Source organism: Bactrocera dorsalis, chromosome 1, assembly GCF_023373825.1.
Source record: "Bactrocera dorsalis isolate Fly_Bdor chromosome 1, ASM2337382v1, whole genome shotgun sequence".
NCBI lineage: Eukaryota > Metazoa > Arthropoda > Insecta > Diptera > Tephritidae > Bactrocera > Bactrocera dorsalis.
Genome location: NC_064303.1, coordinates 597,399 through 618,873, shown reverse-complemented (window position 1 = coordinate 618,873; position 21,475 = coordinate 597,399). Strand labels below are relative to the sequence as shown.

Sequence of the window (21,475 nt, the reverse complement as noted above, 5' to 3'; positions counted from 1 at the left end):
TGCTCTTTCATCCACTACGCCGCTCGCTGCTACCTTATCATATTTTCACAAATATTGAGCAACAACGTAGTCGTTCAATGTATTGCATAGTTTTGGGCGGATAACGTCATTCCCTGCTGTATATATATATGTATATATGTAGCATATACATATATACATACATACATTGGCATATATATATGTATGCGGATGCGCTTTATGAACACAGCTAAGGTTTGAGAAATTTTGTTTGCATTTCGTAGCGCACATATGTTTGTGTGTGCGTGAGTGTTTTGGTATAACACGACGAAGGCAGGCTGCTAAGGATGTGTGTATTACAAACTACGAGTGAGAAGAGAAGACGGCAGGAAACGCAGCAGTGGAAAATATGGTGTTAAACGTTTTGGAAAAAGAAGGTGGAGCAGCGGTGAATCGACACACTCTCACACACATGTGTACATACAGTAATGAATATAAACATTAAATATTGCTGAAAAGTTGTTTGCAGTTCGAGTTGATTTGCTTTCGATTAAATATGTGTTCGATCGGGTGGCAAGCAAAGCCAGTCGATTTGCCCATTAAACGAAGCGAGAAATTTGAAGTTTATTGCAATTTGCATTAAATAAACAGCTTCGTATGGCACAATACTGACATATATGTATGTATGTATGCATGTGTCAGCAAACACGACGCTCATCGGTTGATTAGGAAATGCACAACTCAGCGACTTTCCCAGTATTTAAAAGCAAAAAAAAAACATAAAAAAAGTAAAATGTTTACTTTAGTTGCAACATAGTTATAATATCCTTCACAGTTGCATTGGTTATGGCATAAAAGGATATAAACAGGTCTTTAGCTTGATTTTGAGGGCTAAAATTGTATGGCAGCTATACGCTATAGTGATCCGATCTGAATAATTTCTTTGGAGTTTCTACCGTTGGCTTGCAAAATGATTCATGCCAAATTTCATTAAAATATCTTGTTATATAAACAAGTTTTCTATACCAGGACTTGATTTGGATCGCTCAGTTTGTATGACAGCCATATGCTATAGTGATCCGATCTGTTCAATTTCTTCGGAGATTATGGCGTTTCCTAAAATAATAATACTTCTAAAATTTGGTGAAGATTTCTTGTTAAATAAAAAAGTTTTCAATAGAAGAACTAAATTTTGATACCTCAATTTGTATGGCAGTTATATAATATAGAAGTACGATCTGAAAAATTCAAATATTGTGACATTTTCTTAGACAATAATCTCTGTCGAATTTTTTGAAGATATATTGTGAAATAAAAATGTTTTCCTAACAAGAACTTTATGTTGATATTTCAGTTTGTTTAGTAGCTATACGCTATATTGATCTGATCATAACAATTTTTTCGCAGGTTATACTTTTGGCTTAGAAAATTATTTATGCCAAATTTCATTAAAATATCTTGTTATATAAAAAAGTTTTCCCTACAACGACTTTATTTTAATCATTCAGTTTGTATTGGTGCTTTAAGCTAAAGTGGTTTTATCTTAACAGTTTCTTCGGACTTCTTTAGTAATAAGCTGTGTCAAACTTCTTGAAGATATCTTGTCAAATGAAAAAGCTTTCCACACAAGAACTTAAGGCAGTATATCGTCCTTTTGTGCAGCCGCAGCTTTCGAATTATTATTGAAGTTAAGCAAACTGAGGTGTTGGCAGTATCCACTTTAGCAAACAGCAAACAGTTGCAATCAGTACCGTTATTCAACTCAATTAAGTGTTTTAAATTGCTACAACGTTTCAAAAAGCCCGCAAACTATAATAAATATTGCTTTTTTAATTGCTGCGTATTTCAACGGTTGTTAACATACAGTTATTATATTAAAACCTTGTATTTCATATTAACACAACATACGTTGCAACTCACCTGAATATGTTAAAAAGGATTCGTTATGATCCTCGAAGCCATCACCGCTGCCATGCTGTTCGTATGGATAATTATTATGCATGTCGTATGAACGGCCGGAGGCCATAATGCGCGGTCGATCCTCTTCGATGACACTTTCGATTTCCTCTTTGAATATATCAAATATGCTGGCCGTACACTTGAGCTGTTGGGGCGAAATCAACACGAGTATCATGCATTCATTCATATATTTCTTCAAACAATATTAAATTAATATTTATTGTGAAGCGTTGAAAATTACCCTCATTTGTCCTTTAACGAAATGACTTGTGGTCACCATGAATTTCAGCGCGCACACCACCGACTCCAAATTGCTCTCTTCAAAACGTTCAATTTGATAACTTTTTATAGAATGCAGCGGCACCTGGAATGAAAATATGTATATTGAGCATTTAAAAAAGAAAGAGAAAATAATATTTTAAAAATAATATGAAACGATAATAAATGTGAAAATTTATTGAAATATGTTTTTTAACATTCAACAGTTAAACATTTTCGGAAAAATCTTGCAAATTGTTGCATTTCAGTTGCTGCCGCTATTGCACGCCATCAGCTGTTGCACTGAGGATACTTTGCATACAATTTTGATTTTTTTTAATAACAACAAATAATGATAGCTGCAATTCAGGAGAAATCGTTCAATTCCTGTCATACGTAACACTATTGTGTGAAATGAAGAGTTGAAAAGTATGAAAAAAGTAAGACACACAGAGAAAATATGATGTTAAGGAGAAATATTTGTAATATTTCAAGAAAAAATGGAGTATAAGTAAACTTCACGGCTGGCTGATTTGATAGAACAGGCATTATTTCTTCATATTTACAGAACAATTCTTTTGTGGTGTAGAAATGATGTGCAATATTTTAATGTCTTCCATAATATTCATGAGTTATATTTTCCACCAGATTGCCTGCTATGTGGATTTAATATTATTATTTTTGATTATTATTTCTTTATATGGAGCTCTGCTATGGCAGGTGTTGTTAGGAGTAATTCAATGGAATTTGAATTGTTTGTAAATAATGGTTATTATGCGTGTAAAAAAGAAAGCAATAAAAAAATTCAAAAGGAATATAATATCAATCATAAAAAGAAGAACTATTGGTATAAATTCAATTGTGTGTCACGACCAATAATTATTCTTTAACAAATCACACTATTAAGGCTACATATCAGTTGAGCACTAATCGGCTTAAAATATAACATATCTACGCTATTTATGGAAAAAATTAATGGAATGAGTTTTATTTGAAAATTATTCGCGTTATTGTAGAAAGGTTGTGTTAAAAACTATTTACCGTCAATATAATAATATTGATTGACTGATTGATTCTAAATAAAAACAAGAAAAAATGTTAATTATTTCTGTGCCAAAAAAATACCCAAAATTAGTACTCTGTGCTTAAATTTAAATTCTAATTTAATGAATAATTTTTCTTTAAATTTTAAAACATGTTTTCGTTTTGTGTCCTGATTTTTTCTTCAATGAGCCAGTGCTTTTAATGGGCTGTGGCTGACATTATTCTAAAGAAGAACGAAATCTCATCAAAAAGTTGTTGAGGTACGGGAAATTTTACAGCTTTATCGAATATTTAGTTGTTTTACCAAAAAAGTTACGAATGTTAAAAAAAATTGGATCAAATCCCGAAAAAGGGGACAAAAAAGTGGACGTAAAGCGGCTCTTCTCCAGCCAAAGTTGAGGAAAGTTGTGGTTTTGGAAAGAGTAAAATCATTTTATACCAAAAAAAACTAAAGATAAGTTAAATCTTAATGTTACTGCGTTCACTATAAGAAAACAAGTTGATCGCAGTTAAGTGAGTCCAAGAAATGAGTCACTATTTCAACCCTGCACATTCCTGGGCCAGAGCTCAATTTGTTGAAGACTAACTACATTGTAGTTGAAAAATGGCGCATGAACTGAAAATTGTTTTATTTTTACCGAAGACGCCGAGAGTATGTACGAAAGCCAGAGAATGATTCTTTTGATACCAGACCGGGCGGTAAACATGGAGGTTCTGAAACCAACCTATGGCGGTGCTTCTCCTACAAGGGTAAACATCCGTTATATCGTATTAAAGAGAACGTGCATGCCAAATTGTACGATGTTGAAATGGTGGTGTCAACTGTGCTACCACACGCTAAATACATATATTGAGTAGTCCTAAAAGTCTTTTCGTATTTTGTCAATAGATGTCGTTGCAGTCGTATATCTCAAGTGCTACCAACTTCCATCGTATCGTATCATATGGTATTAGAAAGGTGAGATTTTAAGCTTCATTTAACAAAAAAAAAAAAATAACTTAAATTCGAGGAGTTGAAAAAAAGTTACAGCTTTTCAAAAATGAGTGAAAATAATGAAGAAATTCGCTATTTTTTGAAATTTTTGTATAAAAATGGAAGAATGCCACGCAAGCCACCATTGAAATTAGTGAAGCTTGCGGAGACGATTCTGTATCTGTTTGTGTAACACAACAATGGTTCGTTCGCTTCCGTTCTGGAAATATCGTGAAAGATGCACCTCGCTCTGGTTGACCTATCGTTGATAAAATCGATGAAATTATAGAAAAGGTTGAACAGAACCATCATATAAGCATGCATGACATCGCTAAGGAACTTAACATTCTTCATCAAATGATTTTTAACCATTTAAAAATGGCTGGCTACAAAAAGAAGCTCGATGTTCGGGTACCATATGTATTGTCTGTGAAAAATTTAATAGACCGATTTAACATCTGTGATTGCTTGCTGAAACGAAATGAAATCGAAGAATTTCTGAAGCGAATGATAACAGAAGATGAAAATTGGATCAAATACGACAATAATTTGCGAAAAACGATCATGGTCCAAGCGTGATGAAGCTCAGCAAATGGTCCCAAAGTCAGGACTGACGCCTCGAAAGGTTATGTTGAGTGTTTTTGTGGGAGTGGAAAAGAATCATATACAATGAGCTGCTTCAGTCGAACGATTGATTCTTCATTTTACTATCAACAACAGGTGAGATTGAAGCAAGCAATCGAAAAAATACGGCCAGAACTGATCAACAGAAAGAACTTAGTCTTCCATCAGGACAACGCCAGATCACATATATCTTTGATGACTCGGCAAAAATGGGAGAGCTTGGCTGGGAAGTTTTCACGCATGGTAACTAAGGAGCACAGACCTTGCATAATCGGACTAGCATTTGTTTCGGTCAATGCAGAACTTTCCTTGATGGACTAAAGTTGGCTTCTAGAGAAGCCTGTGAAAATTACTTGTCGCAGTTGTTCGCCGAGAAACCAGAAAAGCTTTACACTGATGGAATAATGTCTGTAGTGGAAAAATGAAAAAAGTGCTTCACCAAAATGGTACATATTTGGTTCATTAAAGTTTATTATAAATATAAAAAAATAAGTTAAAGTTTGATTAGAAATACGAAAAGACTTTTTCGACTACCCAATAAATTGCCGCTGGCTGGCTTAGTCACCTGATCTAAATACAATTAACAATCTTTGGGCAGAGGTTAAGGAAACTGTACGGAACAGTTATGGAGGGTTGCGAAGGAAGCGTGGAGGGCCACCCACGCCTAACAGATGAGCAGCCAGCTTTATTTTCCAACTGAGGTCATTCGACGAAATTCAAATTATTTAAGCTTTCATTTATAATATTATCGATTGGTTTTTGATGTAAAAATGTAATATATAAATATACCCGCCTCAGTGTATACAAATAGACCAGTCTGTTAAATATTTGGTAATTCTGGAATTCTGATGAAAACTATTTACCGGCAAACTCATTTTTAAAATAGTTTCTTGACCTAGGCGAACCCTTTGTTCGGTTGAGCATAGCAATTTTTCTGTTGCGAAATTCATTTTAAATGCAAAGTAGCTTTGTTTGAGTTTTAAATTTTAATTAAGAACTTTTTATGCGTCAAACATTGCGACAGTTTCGCAGTTTCAACGTTTCAAATAGGCAACTGCCATATATTATCGTATATTATGGTGTGAAAGGGTTCATTACGTTTGAATTACACACATGTTCATACGTATGCCTGTGTCCGACAAAATGCAGAAGCCACATTACATATGTCACGAATATAAAAACCGCAATCCCAAATCTCATGCCACGGAGCATATGTAACTTGTACCGCCTACAAAAACTAAAGCGTTTCACACATTCAATCATGAGCTAGTAATACAACATTCCAACATGCGTATGCGTGTTGTGCCGCTTTGTGCTTAATAGCTCAACAAAATGTACGAATTGCAAACAATTCACTAATTTAAGTAGCAATTTCCTTTTGCGGCGACAGAAAATGTGCTACAACGCCCACCCACACTAAACAAACTGCGACCCCACTGCCATGCCAGGCTAAACTTTTTGGTGCGCGCTGAAGAGCTCGAGCTCGGCTGCGGTTGTTTGTTTCGTTCCACTGACAGATGAAAGCCACAATGTCATCTCGCCGGTGAATTATAACCATGGTTGCGCTGCCGACGTCACCGGCCATCTTAGTGTGGTTGTAATGTTGTAATGGTGTACACAGCCCGCTCCCTGCATTCTACACTCTAACTACAGCGGCCGGCAGCTGAAGAATATTGTTAAAATATTTTTCAAAAATCAGTAAGTTATTTTGTGGTTGTATTTTTAAAGTCGCTTGTTGTTGTTGTTTTCGAATGGTATTTTATTGAGTTCTTAAGTATTGCTTATATTGGCCCATAAGTATTCAATTCCGTTTGCTACAATAACTTATGAAGGAATAAATAAATTCAACATGCGCTCGCCAATTATTTACGAGCTGTCAGAATGTGGATGTGCGACAACAATATATGTGCTCTTGCGGTTGATTGCTTTTTGGCTCCGAAAAGAATGCAATGAAAATTCTTCCGTCCTCCAGAAAAACAAACAAACGATGAAAATAGCGACTCAACACCACACAGCAGCCTGATAGATCTCATGACGAGTTACACATACAAATGTACAGACGCAGTCGTTTGTGCTGCGAGCTTGCTGTAAGCGTCAGACAGCAGCGTAACTTCAGCAAAACAAAAACAAAAACATAAATAATAGTTGAAAAATTCCATAAAGTGTGACAATTTTGGTAACCGCAGAATTTCGGTTTACAGTAACAACAGCAACAACAACTACAGTATGACGAGCATGGGCACCTCCGTAGGGCAATTGCGCCACCACAAAGTGCACTCGACACGCACCCGACTGCCACAAAACAGCAAAACAACGTCAAAAAGCTGCATGAAAAATTGCTTTAAGCTAGCAAACACCCAAATTTACATACACAAGCAAGCGTACAAATAAACACAGCAACTACGGTGCTGGCCTGTAGAACTGCGGCGGCAACTGAGCGTAGGGACTGAAGACCGCAACGGCAGAGCGACAGCGCCAGCAAAGCGTTAGCGCCATGGCACAACCGACATGGTTACAGAGACATCAGTTATGAATGCGGAATATTTTAGTTTTTCGCACCTCAATAGCCGCAATAGCGCTGGCTCGGCGGTAATGGTGTGCGTGTCAGGCAGAACGGCGAATGCCAAAGGGTGCAAAGCGCTAGAGGCATCGGTTAGAGGTTTTAAAGCTTGCCACAAGACCAAAAGCGCGCGCTGTATTAGCAGTATGCAGTGCATTTGTGTTTGTGTAAATGTTAGTATGTATGTGTAAATGTAAGCGTATACTGTATGTATGTCTCAATGTATAATATATTCGAGCGTCTATCTTGAAGCTGCCATACCTAATCAACGTTTTCCAATTAGCACACTCTCCGCATTATTTGCTGTTGCGTCAACTTTGACAACCCCACACGATTAACAGTTTCAAACCGTCATTGTTTCTGCAGGCGCGAACATTAAAAGCACCCACAATACAGATAAATGTCAAGCGGCTCAACACCTAAAAGTCAAAAGCACATAGCAATTGCAGATCGAACGGAGTTGGGTAGACAAGCGAAGCATACCTTGAGGCGCATCAAATCAAATTTGTCATTCGACGCCGCCGCCACAGAGACTTGGCGATTGAGTGATCGCTGTGATTTTGTTTATGTTTTTGTGAAGGCATGTCGAGCGCAATGTGTCGTGTGATTGTGATTGCAATGCAGATAATAATGATGTTGTTCATTCTGTTGATGTGCTCTTGCTGTTGCTGCCGATGACTAAAAGTCTGTTTATGATTTTTATGTGACAATTTTTCCTAACGCTGTAACTGTAAATATTTTTTCAGCATACTTTCTACCCATCCTTGTATGTAATCGTGTGCGTGTATGTGTATGGATGTGTATGTGTGCGCTACTGTTGGCATTATTGCTGTTGTTATTGCCAGTTGACAGTTGTTGATGACATGTGTGTGGCAAATATTTGAGCGCATTTTAGTGCCAACAAAGCGAGTTCGAGTGCTGGGAATATTTCAAAAACAAAGAATCGCATTATAAACATGGCCTATTTTCCGTATTTGTGTTTGCTCTATCGAAAGCGTGTTTGTGCGCGCATCCATAAGGCCATATATGCCGAGTCATGCATGTGTGTGTGTGTGTGGGAGCGCGACAATTACCAATTGTTTTGTGACTTTATTGCTTGATTTTTTCATTCATTTTTTATCATAAATTACGCTCCAGCAGCAACTACGTTTATTACACAATATTACGAACGGTGAGTGCGTGATGTGTCAACAATCAGTGTCAACGGCAACTGCCAACAGTCAAAAGTTTTCATCAACGTCAACAATCAACTGAAAGCGATAAAAAATATCAACACTTTTTCGTTTTGTTCCTTTTTTCTCACAAAATCAAAATGAAAAACGGACCAGCACTGACAACAACAATAACAATACGAGTTGTATGTAAATACTTGTACATATTGATAAAATAAATGAAAGAAAAGTCTCTAAAGGCCCGCACAGGCACGTTAAAAAAATGCTCATATCCGTTGCAAGTTGTTTGATATGCAAAAGTGAAGAGTGAGTGACAGCAAAGTGCTCGCAGGTGTTGTGTGCCTCTGAAAAGCATTACCATCAAATGCTCGTAAAAGCGAAACAAAGTGTGAAAAACGCTTGAAGCCGACTAAAAGGAATTTTATAACTAAAAGTCGCTATTCGAATGAATTGTGAAATTCTCGTAGATGAGCGCATTAATTAAAAAATAGCGGGAACGTTCTAAATATAGGGTAGTCGAAAAAGTCTTTTCGTATTTTTTTCCAATTTCCCCGAATTTAATTTTGTTTTTGGTTAAATGAAGCTTAACATCTCACCTTTCCAACACTATGTAGCACTGGAGATATACGACTGCAATGACATCTATTGACAAAATACGAAAAGACTTTTTCGACTACCAATATTTTCACTGCACAAAGTCGGTATTTAAACTAAAGATTTCACTCATATATATTTTGGCGATATAAGAGTAGGTAACTTGAAATAAACCAGCATTTTATGAAAGCTAAAGCAAACTTTTTTAATAATTGACTAAAACTTTTAACTCAAATAACACTAAGCCTTGGATGAAATATCCTACTTCAGATGACGACAACGGCAAACTTATTAAGGACTATGATTTAAGGAAAGGTACCAAGAATGTCCGGGCTCTAAATTCAAAAGGCTTCGTTGGCTTCCTGGTTGATGTCCTCGTATAAGTAAAAGCTATCATTGCCGCCGTCCAAGATGTGCGATGGACGGGATAAGAAGGGAAACAAATATGTTCTTGTGTAATTTAACAGCGGTCATATAAAGGAGGGCAAATTCCGTGGGGGATTCGTGGTAGGAAAGAGACTACGTTGCGGAGTCCTGACATTCACCCATGAGCGATCTGCTAGAAACCGCATCAAAGCAAAATTTTTCTACATAACAAAAAGTTACGTCAGGATCGGGAAGGATCTCTCCGAGGATACCAAGCAAGGTTTCAGACAAGGAGACTCACTATCTTGTCCCTTTTTAAATCTTTTACTTAAGAAAATAATGTGAAATGCAGAGCTCTCTATATGAGTCTGCAAGTCCCTCATCATTTCCGCCCTGCTACATGTTGCGGAGGCATGAGTAGTGACAATTTCTGATGAATCAACGTTAGAGGTGTTCGAGAGAACGGTTTTGAGGAAAATTTGTAGTTTTTTGTGCATTGGCAATGGCGCATACCGCAGTAGGAATGAGCAGCTGTACGAGATACTATATAAGTTAGCATTGACATAGCAAATCAGCGACAGCGGCTACGCTGGTTAGGTCAGGTTGTCCGGATGGATAATAACACTCCAACTTTGAAACTATTCGATTAAGTACTCGATGATTTAAGCAGAGAAAGAGGAAGCTCTCCACACGGTTGTAAAGATCAGATTGAGAAGGATCTAGTCGATAGATAAGTTTCTATAGTTCACTATTTAAGCCAGCAATTTTCTTGTTTGCCGCTGATCAAAGCAACGAAAATGTAAATAGAATGCGTTTTAAATAACCAGCAGAAAACAAGAAAAAGAATCAACTAACCATTCACACACACATTTATCGAGAAATTTGCTACAATTTGCTTTTAGAACGATGCGAGTGTTGTGCGTTGCATATATACAAAATTCGGCCGACATGGAGGTACGCGTATGTCGCAGACTTAAGAGCGCAAGAAAAAGTGTTCGCAAAAAACATGAATATTCATCGTTCACCACCATCGATAGCACCCTTCTCTATCCAGCTCAAGCTTAAACGTCGGTAATAAATGAAATTGTTCGTTCTGCGGGCATCTGCTCGTCTGTTTTCCTGCGCACATAGCCACCTGCCCTTCAACACTCTTAGAGGCCTGCTGCCAGTGTGTACCCTCTCATGCAGGTGTTTGCATACATGTACACTTGTGCGGCCAGTGTGGTTTTGCCGCAATTTTTTTGCGCCGTTTCGACCAGCCAAATTGTGCACAGCTTTTATTTTCCGTGCTTTTTTCACCTTCAACATGCCAACAAAACATTTAGTGCGATTTTTCATTTTGGCGTTGCGGTGCTTAGTCATATTTTCGGATTTTCCCACGCGTGTACTTTTTTGCGCCTATGCTTTGATGGCGGTGGGGTGCGCAGGCTGTGTTTTTGCTTGCGACTTTTTCTTTACAGAATTTGGTCTAGAAAAATGCGCAGTGCCTGTGTGGCGTGTGAAACAATCGCTTAGAATGAGGAACCAAACATTTTTGCTTGCATATTTTGTTGGGTCAGTATCTAATGGCAATGATTTGGTTATTGTTGGCCTCAGACAAGGCAGTCGAGATTTTTTGTTTGAGAATATAGTATTTGGTATTCGCTTTACAATTTATCCAACAATGATATGCTTTTTCAAACTGTGCATATATAAATTTGTATACCATCTATATGTACATACATATATATATGTATCTGTATATAATTTTTTAAGAATTTAACTGCATAACAATCTGAGTTGTGTATGCGCTATTGTAGGTAAGAATTGCTTGGAAAACATCTTTTTGAGACAGTTGAATAAGTGACGCTTGCATGATTGACTTAGCTGTTGCATCAACAGTCATGTAATATTTATTATGTTATTTTTTAAACAGATTAATGTGAGTAATGCTTAATATATCTAGTAGGAATGACTTTTAGTACTTGAATATGAATAGCTTTTGAACTTAGAACTCAGTGTGATACCAAAAGAAGAGATTTTACACACAAGCCTGGTAATAAACCATAGTGTTATAATAACTGGCATTTGGGAATAAGCTTAAAAGCTCTGTAATATTATCGAAAAATTGAAGAAATTTTCATAAACGTGTATACAATCATATCGAAAACTAAAGTGATCTCGAGTACGTCTCATGGATCATTTTCCAATAGGCTTTCATGCCATAAGGCTAAAAATCTTGACGTACGTAAGTTGTCAAAGGTGTATGGTGGAAGGTGAGGTGAAAACATTCAGACACTTTCTCCTCTATTCTCAAACCTTTGCGATACTGAGATTAAAACACCACGGTAATCTGATATTCGACGAACCAGGAAGATTGCAGAAATTGACATTAGCCGTCTGAACATATTGGATAATCGAAGATTTGTAATCAACCTGAATGAACGAATCATTTTGGTCCACCACTTTTTGCTACTTTTCCGATAGGGATCTTATTCCATTAGTGTCAAACTCTTCTGGTTTCTGGGTGAAAAACTGCGACAAGTAATTTTCAGAGAAATCAATCGTTTGACCAGGTTGGATCAGCTCATAGTGGATGATTCTTTTCCACTCCCACCAAACACTCAGCATAACAGTTCGAGGCGTCAATCCTAGCTTTGCGACCATTTGTTGGGCTTCACCACGACCATGATCTTTTTCGCACATTATTGTCGTTTTTGATCCACATCTCGTCTCTTGTTAACATTCGCTTTAGAAATGGTTCGATTTCATTTCGTTTCACCAAAGAATCGCTGTTGTTGTTGTCAGAGCACCTTGTAGAATTACAAGGGTCTTATGATCTATTCTATAAAGGTTGTTAATACAACTGACTGGCATTCTAAATTTTTACGTAACACAAAGAACTGGCGTTTTAAGCTGTCCAAGCGAGATCCCTCTAAGGATCGACCTCATAATTTGACCTAGCCCAACCTAACTTCTTTCTCATTTTAGTGCATTCTCGCTTAATAAGCGTTAATGAGTGAGTCTAATTGGCGAGGAACTCCATATCGATAGAAATTGGCGAGCTGAATACTTCAGTCGAATTTTTGATTTTACATTTCGATGGGATTTTATTTTTGGCAACTTTTATGTGCCAAAGCCATCAATTTTTAAATTACCACCCCACTGCTGTTTGCTATGCATGTCGGAGCGACCAAGCTCACTGGAAGCGAATGAAACCACTTTGCACTAATGCATAGCAATTGAAAATTGAATTCGTAAGCAACCAAAAGTAGAAATAAAGGAAACTCAAGCCAAAAGGGAAACATAAAAAATTAAGAGCCCATGACGGCCAGTAAAGAATTTAAAGCAATATAAGTGGGCATTGTTAGAGCACCATAATAAGCCCCGCAACTTACCGGACCACCATTAATAGTCCATGTCAAATTAGCAGCCGGCTTCGAGTACTTAATTGAGCAATTGCCATCAACCAAATCGCCGATACGATAACGTGGCTGGATGCCCATAACAATAGCCTGCTCCTCCGGTAATTCTGTGACGCAGAGACGACGCAGCACGGAAACAGCGCACATAAAGAGAGAAAAAATGATTTTTAATTTAGTAAAAAAATTGTGAACTCGGCAATGAGGAAAAAAAGTCGATTTTATCAAAATGTTCGCTAGTTTTCAGCCATTGAATTGAAAAGTCATCAATTAGAAGTGTTCAACACGGAATTTGCCACCACTGAGTGGGCGCAAAAAACGTGCTAAATATACGCGAAGTTTCTAATTAATTTGCTTTACTGGCACTTGGGTGAAAAAGCAAGCATTTAAATTAGCGCCTTTTCGCAATTTCAAACATTTAAGCCGATTTAATATTTTTTTGCGCGCGCACCAGCATAGTTTCATTGGCGCTAAATAGCATTAGTATGTGTTTATACGCGTGTGTATATGTATGTGTGTTATACTCACCCACAACTTCCAGTTCAGAGGAGACCATGGCGGTCTGAAAGGTTGGCGCCTCCACGGAAATCTCGCATGTAAACTTGCCGGATATGTTGAGCGGCACCGCCAGCAGCACGACATGACTTTGATTGGAGAGATTACGCTGTTGCAGTGCCGTAATAAATACATATAGAAGTAAAAGAGCAGAGAAAAACATTTATGAAATTAATTATAATTGAATGTTTTCCAAAAAATATGTGAAAAAAATTCGCATGGCGGAAATTTCGCTAAATGCGATTTGAATTTTTTATTATGGCAAATGTTGCGCAGTAATTTACTTTTCCTACATTACGTTCCTGTACGTACATATGTACTATATGTAAGTAATTGCTTTAGATAAATTTTCAGCGTATACGTACACACATACTTATATGTTTGGTACTTTATGGTTTGTATACGTATGTTGCAAAATTTAATTAACTAGCTTTTGGTGTGCTTTGAAAGGAAATAAATAGCGGAAGCTAATAACACCTTTTGGGAATATGAAACAATTTATGAATGTTCGTTCTTTTTTACTGAACAACAACAAATTTGATTTAGCTTTGGAAAATTAATTATTGAAATGATTTAGCTTATAATTAAAAGAGCATACACATTTTTACGTGCTTTTATATAAACGTACTAATATCTACATATACATATATGTATGCAACAGGGTTTTAGCTACAAGAGAAGACCAATAGACACAGCAAAGGACGCCATATTTTCTTTCTCTTTCATTTCTTTTCAGTAAGGTTTGCCATTTAATCATAAAAATATATATGATCCAACAATGAGTCGAAATTATTAATATTTACTACCGAAATTCGGAGTCAGTGGCCTCAACTTTAAGAGCGCTACGTCTTATTTATGAGGAAAACCCAAATCAGCCCCTCATATGTCGTTCTCAGATGTTGGGCATCACTGTGAAATTGTTGTGGCGAATTTTGCGAACAGATCTTCGTCTACAGCCTTACAAGATTAAATTGACGCAAGAACTGAAGCCTCTTCACCATCAGAATTGTCGTATGTTCGTGAATTGCGCTGAGCAACAACTTGAAAATGATACAGATTTTCATCGAAAAATCATATTTAGCAATGAGGCTCATTTCTGGCTGAACTACTTCGTCAATAAGAAAAATATTTTTTATTGGTCAGACAGCAATTCACACGTACTCCAAGAGTCACCGTTTCATCTCGAAAAAATTACGGTTTGATGCGGTTTGTGGGCCATCTTCCGTTTTAATAATTTTGTTTTATTTCGAAGAACTTTTGTAGCGCTTTTATTGAAAACCCCGTTATATAAATATCTTAACATATCACGAACTTGCCAAGTCAACATTTATTTGGATAGAATATATATTTTAAATTATAGAAACGAAAAAAATCCCGTCACTTTTGCTTCCTCTGTATTCTCTGTGAAGAATTTTTGCATTAAAAAACGAGCTGTTTATTGGTCAATAAATGAAAACATGATTAGATAGCTGCCCTAAGTAGGTATATTTAAGAGATTTATTAATTCTGATGAAATTTGAACATAAAATGTCCTCAGAAATTATCACTTTTGACGAGGAAATAAGTGGCTGCAGGAATAAAGCTCCCAAAGGACATTTCAATTGGCCACCTGCAAAATGGTTGTATGTGATGTGTACTGAGGAAAGCGATATTGCTTTTTCAAAGAACATGGTCCAGAAAGATTGGCGTTCACCATCAAACACAATTTATTATCACCACGTATACTATCAAAACTTCTAAACAAGTCTATGTAAGTATTAATATACCTTAATAATGGTGTCGGTCCTTTACAGTTTGATCTATGGCATGATGGACCATTTTTCAGTTGGAAAATGCCAATAAAAAATGTGTTTAAGCAGTGTAACGATCCAAAACATGCGTTCCAACTATCTAAGGAGTAGTGTGCATCAGAAAAGATCGACGTCAAGTCCTGACCAGCGCAGGCCGTGGACCAAACGAATATTATGGGGAGATACTAAAAGAGTTGTAGCAACAGCAAATCCATCAATTAGAGCACGACTTGGCCAATGGTCACGGAAGTATGGCTTCAAATTCCTTTGAAGCGTTGTAAGGATCTAATAGACTCATAGTTTTAACCCATCAGCACTACTATTTTCATGAACACGGCTGTATATATGTTTCCGTAATATTTAAATTATATATTATTTAAAGCGTTCACTGGCGCTAATAGTTCACTGTAAAGCATAATATTAATTATGATAGCGACTTAACAGCCAAAAGAACGTTGCTTTGGTTAACTGTGTACAGCTTAGCTTCCAGGGCAAGGAGTTTGTGTCACACAGCTAAAATTCTGTTTGCTGCGCAGTGTATGAAATTCATACAAGTAAATACAATATTTTTGCTGTAAAGGCATTAAAACTTATCTCCATTGGCATAGCGTTACTTTGACTATGTGTCCGCTTTTATTTACTCGATTTTCATTCTCTTATTAATGCCTCATTGCTTTTTTAGTTTTAATATTCTTTTTCATTTCTGCAACATTTAACATGACTTTATGAAACGAACAAAATACAATAACAAAATAGTACAAACAAATAAATGAATGTATGGAGAAAATAGCTTCAATTATGCTTTATGCGAAAACAATGTGCGTATATATTGTATTTAAAGTAATTGTTTCCACAAATGATATAATTAATAACAATACAGGGCATTGCAAAAGCTTAAAATTCACAACAAAGGACAAATTCGGAAAACTTCTATGTGAAAATATATGTATGTATATATGTATATGTATATTCATTGTACTTTGCAGAATGCATATAATTTTTATAACCAAAAAAGTATTATACACAAGAGAGTTCTACATTTTTGACAAAAATAATAAAATTTATATCGAAGTCGTCCAGTTTTACTGCTTTACACGGTATAACTAGAATCTTTGTTGAAAAAAAAATTGCTGGAAGAAACAATAAATTTTAAACATATGCCGACAAATTTAAAGAAACGGGGTGCACAAAATAAATATTAAATAGTCGAAAAGTCTTTTCGTATTTTTAATCAAACTTCAACTTATTTTTTTATATTTATACTATTAAATAAATAAACAAATATGTATCATTTTGGTCGACCACTTTTTGCCATTTTTCCGCCAGAGACATTATTCCTTCATATTATCATGTCATATGTATGAAAGTGCAACATCTATTGACAAAAATACAAAATTACCAAACGACTTTCTCGACTGCCCAATATTTCTTTCGCTAGGTACTTTTCTTATTATTATTATATAGGCAATGGTCGATCTACAAACCGATCTCTTACGATTTTCCGTAAAAGAAGCCGGTTAAAAAATATTAGCAGTTGAAGTTTGATTATTTTAAGACAATTTTTTTTTGATTTAATAACTCAATGAAAAAATATAATTTTAAATTTTGGAGGCACCGCCCAAAAAAGTAAATGATATAGGTTGTGAATAATTAAAGGATTTTAGAAAAAAAATATGAATTTTTGGCAAAATTTGGCAAAATTTGGAAACAACCCAATATGATTTTCGGTCAAATTTCTAAAACAAATTGCCTTGAAAAAATTAGTTGTAATCGAAAAAAAACCTTCGATCAGACACGATGTCATCCTATTTAGAAGAACTGTGAAAATTTTTTAAACACATTCTTTCAGTAGGTTTCTGAAAAATCATGACCACCGACTTTGAAAATGATGTTTCGAGAAAAACACGATCAAAGATTGAAGTAGTAAAGTAGCCTAGCCTGACAGGCCGCGCACCAAAGGTTTCATCTCCTACACTTTTATTGTGGTTGCATTGAAAATCTGAAAAAATCATTTTTTTTTAACTAAAATCCCAAATAATCCTTTTAGTCAAGAATTTTGAAGAATCAAATTTTTTTAGAAAATTGAAAAATCAAAAAAATTCAAAATTCTACAGCTGAGATATTCAAAAATATCTTTGCAGAGGCAAAATGGCTGTATTTTAGGGTCGCGACAATTGGACTGGTTTAAACTTGGATCGAAACTTAAAACGCGTTTTCTAGAAACTACTTTTTGATAGGGTCCCTATGTTATCTTATGTTTTAATCAGCTGATTTACTTGAAATAAGACACGAATCTTTGTCATACATATAAAGCAAAAATATATGAAAGTTTGCAAGTTTTAGTATTAAAAAATGTGATAAAGTTAAAAAATTAGCGAAAAATTCGACCTTTCCCATTTTATGAAGAAAAAACGCACGATATTTGGAAGCCTAGACTACAATATATGAATTGAATGAAAATGAACTTTTATACTTGCATAACTTTCAGAATAAAATTTGAATCGGTTCCGATCGAATATAGCGCTTCCTTTCTTCCCTTTATATTGTCGCGCCACATGTATTGTTCTTGGAATAATATTTACACATACATAAATGTGCATGACAATCATCGCGTATTGTTGTGTGTACGACAGTAATTGCAATCGCTATTATTACAATGAATCCCGAATTAAATGAGGCGTTCAGCGTTCATAGGTAATCATACGAAATATGCATACGTGGCTACGTTCGAACAGACGCAAATCGATTGTGTTGCGCAAATGTATCGGCGGCGTGTAGCCAAATGCATTCAAGGGCACAGTTACAACTTAAGCCGGTAAGCAGTCATCCTATACAACAATTAAAGTGTATATATATATACATTTATATATATACTATACTTTACATATGTATAGTAAATATATGGCACAGGTATGAAAATAAGCATTCGTAATGAGATAATTGAACTCATTAGTTAATCATCACGCATGCAACCAACTGAGAGTAGGTGATATCACGTGACAATACCTTATTGTAATAAATTATAATTATGAATGCTACTGCTATTGCTCCTTAAAGCATTTAAATAAGTTATTGATAAATATGTAAAAAATAAAATACATATATACTATAAACAGAGAATGAATGGAAAATCAAATATTTTTTATTTATAAGCTGCTAAATTAAATTTTGATTCGATTAAAGCAATGTCAAATGATTTTTTGATTTTTTTGCTGGAGTAATTGAAAATGTCTAAGTCGTTACAATAAATTGATTTAGAAGTAATCGTGCTTTTCTGCTTTATTGAATCATAAAATTTAAGCTCACAGCAAACAGAATTTGAAATGCACAGCAACTATTATCGCAATTCCGCAATTTTCAATTATTTTTAGTTTATTGACATTGTTTGTGGTATCAGTTTGATTTTAAAATAATTCTTGTTTTATTGCAAATAAAATAATGCCCAACACTCTCTATACAAATATACTATATTATCGTCACCTAAAATGCAAAATAACGTAACAACGTTTTTGAAAATTTACAGTGAATAAGACAGGAAATAAAATGGAACAAGAGTGTAAAAAAAATTTAATATTGGTTAAAACTGGTTTATATCTGAGCGCAGAACCTGAAAATTTCGAACATACATATGTAATATTATGTATGTAATTTGAAGTAGTGAATCGTAATCAATGGGATACTTAATTTCGATTTTTTCGATGATACGTTATTTTGCATTTTAGGTGACGATATGTACATTAGAATGTTTGTTGCTTTTTAAGTTGATTTTTCTATTTTGCAGACTGCCGAGGCGTCAGTTCGAGTTATAAGAAGTGATCAATATATCAATTTAAACCGCGCCTAAATTATGTTTCGTTTTCCATGTTTATAACAAGCGATTTTTTGATATATAACATACATAAGCATAATCAATAAAACATACAATTAAAAAAAATGGTATTCTAATACAAAATACATGTCGAAAATCGCAAAGAACATGCGGGATTCATTAAAATCGATTTTTAAACTGAGACAACATAGTGTGTGATTGTTCACTTTTATGGCCTCGCATATCAAAAAATTTGTCTTCCGGTAGTTGTTTTATATAGGAATAAAGAACTGATAACTTTTCCAAGATTAGAAAACTCATCACCTAGAGAACCGGCAAAAGTGGCTTGGAGCGGTTAATATCGAGAAATAGTTGAGCTGTCAGTGATATTTTTAGGTGGAAATAAAAAAACTTAAAGGTCGACCTTCAGGTACTCAGCAGCAAGCAAAGTGGATGACGAGGGTATAAAATAGCACTTTCTATCGCTAAACTGAAAATGATGAACTGGGATAAGGCCGCACTGTTTAATATTTGCTTGTTCATAGTTAGATTTTGTCTTCAATGTTTTTTGACTGTAAAAAAATTTATCAGAACTTTTGCTTTTTGAAGTCTATGAAGACTAATCAGAAAATCAATACAAAAGTCTCGAAAGTTGCTCTACAGCAATTAAGTCAATCTCTATGGTATTCAGCTAATGAAACAGGTACCAGTCTATCCATGGTCGTTTTAGCCATGCTGCGTTTTATTATGACGAAAACCTTCAATGCTGAGGGCAACGATACATCTGAGAAAGTGATCAAGAGCAAGAATTTCATTACTGTTGAAGAGGAGCAAAAGAAGATTTATTCTCATATTAAAAAAAAACCAAAAAAAATTTTACAGTAAATTTATATATTCAGCACGGGTTGCCATTATTTTCTATTTATGATAATAAGGTCATTTAGAAAAAAATTGCGTTTAGGTGATTAATTTTTCGAGAAAAAAAATCTCTTAAATCTTGGAGTACTCTAACGTACATCCCTAAATCAATAAAAATCTGGTATTTTTGAGCGATTTTTCCTGAACATTTTAATAAAAAATAAAATTCTAGGAAAAATATTTATGCGCACATACATACATACATATACTATACACAGTACAGAAATGAAACACATTTTTTGCGCAACTTCCATTGACATTGTCCTGCACATACATAGGTGATGTGTATGTAGGCACACATCGTATGCATCATTATAATACTCACAGAGTTATTTATTGTTTTGTATATTCACTTGTACATACATACCTCAACATTTAGTCCAGCGGCCATGGGGAAAACTTTCATTGCCGGATTTTCCTTTGGTGTATAGCGATAAAACTCTCGCCGCCCCTTATACCATTTTATGGAGTATAAAGTATCATTTTCCATATCGTAATTGCATATGAGCAGTGCATTGCTGCCACGTTTCACCGCTTGTGGTATTGTAACCGAAACATCCTTGAGTCCAGCAATGAAATCTGCAAAAATAAATAAAAAGTACGAATGAGGTGCTGTAGGTGAATGCTGGCAAAGTGAATGGATACAAATTTTTACCACGAAAAGTATTAAAACGACCAACTTGCCATTGTATATTTTTATGTGGGTGTGTGATTTTTTGCATACACTTTTATTTTTTTGTATTTTTTTTATGAAAATTGTTTAATAGTGAACGAAAAACCTCAAGTGCCACACCTGCTGGTCGTTGCAGCAGACATACTCATAAAAAGGTAACGGTACAGCATAGTTTTACTTTTCTGCACTTAAGATATTTGCTAACGGTGACAGTGGTGGCAACAGCATAAAAGTGTAAATTTGTTTTAAATTCGCATGAAAATGTCGGCAACGCTGAAGACAGCGGGGGGAAAAGTGAAAGCAGCCATGCAACGCTTCACTAGAGCTGTGGAGCTCTGCAACATTGGAAGTGCGCAATAAATGTTCCACTTAAAAATTTCTATGCGCAAACGTTTTGCTGCGGGAATATAGAGTTTCCCCCCCTCCATAACTACGAGCACGCAGACACACACGTACAGGCGCTCAGCTGCATGCATACACGTAATTATGTATGAATTTATGGAAACGTCCTGTTTCTTATCCCACTTTGGCTTTGATCAGAAATTACGAGTTGATTGCCACGTCGAAGTTTTGACCACCCATTGCGGTTTGCCGACCGCAGCAAAGACGCGTCGAGAGTACGTTCATGGTTGGGCAGCCGGCACTGCTAAAGTATGCGCGTGACAGTGGTGGACTCTGTACACATGTACGTGTGTCTAGCGTTGAGCGAGGTTTGAGACTTTTTAATGCCAGCTATCATGGCTTGAGAACACACATGTGAATGTGTTGGTATCAACTGATGGAAAAAGTTTTGTGCGGGGAAGTGCATATAAAATAAACTCT

At 35.6% G+C, this 21,475-nt stretch overlaps 1 protein-coding gene across 4 annotated transcripts in view; it reads right to left on the bottom strand.

Annotated features, from left to right (window-relative positions):
• LOC105232258 (uncharacterized) overlaps window positions 1-21,475 on the bottom strand; it is a 233,503-nt gene that overhangs the window by 7,793 nt on the left and 204,235 nt on the right. For all 4 annotated transcript variants that reach the window (XM_011213895.4, XM_019992484.3, XM_011213894.4 and 1 more), the window contains 5 exons: window positions 20,348-20,559; window positions 13,438-13,573; window positions 12,886-13,019; window positions 2,159-2,281; window positions 1,879-2,062 (listed from right to left, as the gene is read on the bottom strand). In XM_011213895.4, coding sequence (XP_011212197.2) covers window positions 1,879-2,062; window positions 2,159-2,281; window positions 12,886-13,019; window positions 13,438-13,573; window positions 20,348-20,559 — 789 coding nt within the window. The remainder of the gene's footprint in view (window positions 1-1,878; window positions 2,063-2,158; window positions 2,282-12,885; window positions 13,020-13,437; window positions 13,574-20,347; window positions 20,560-21,475) is intronic.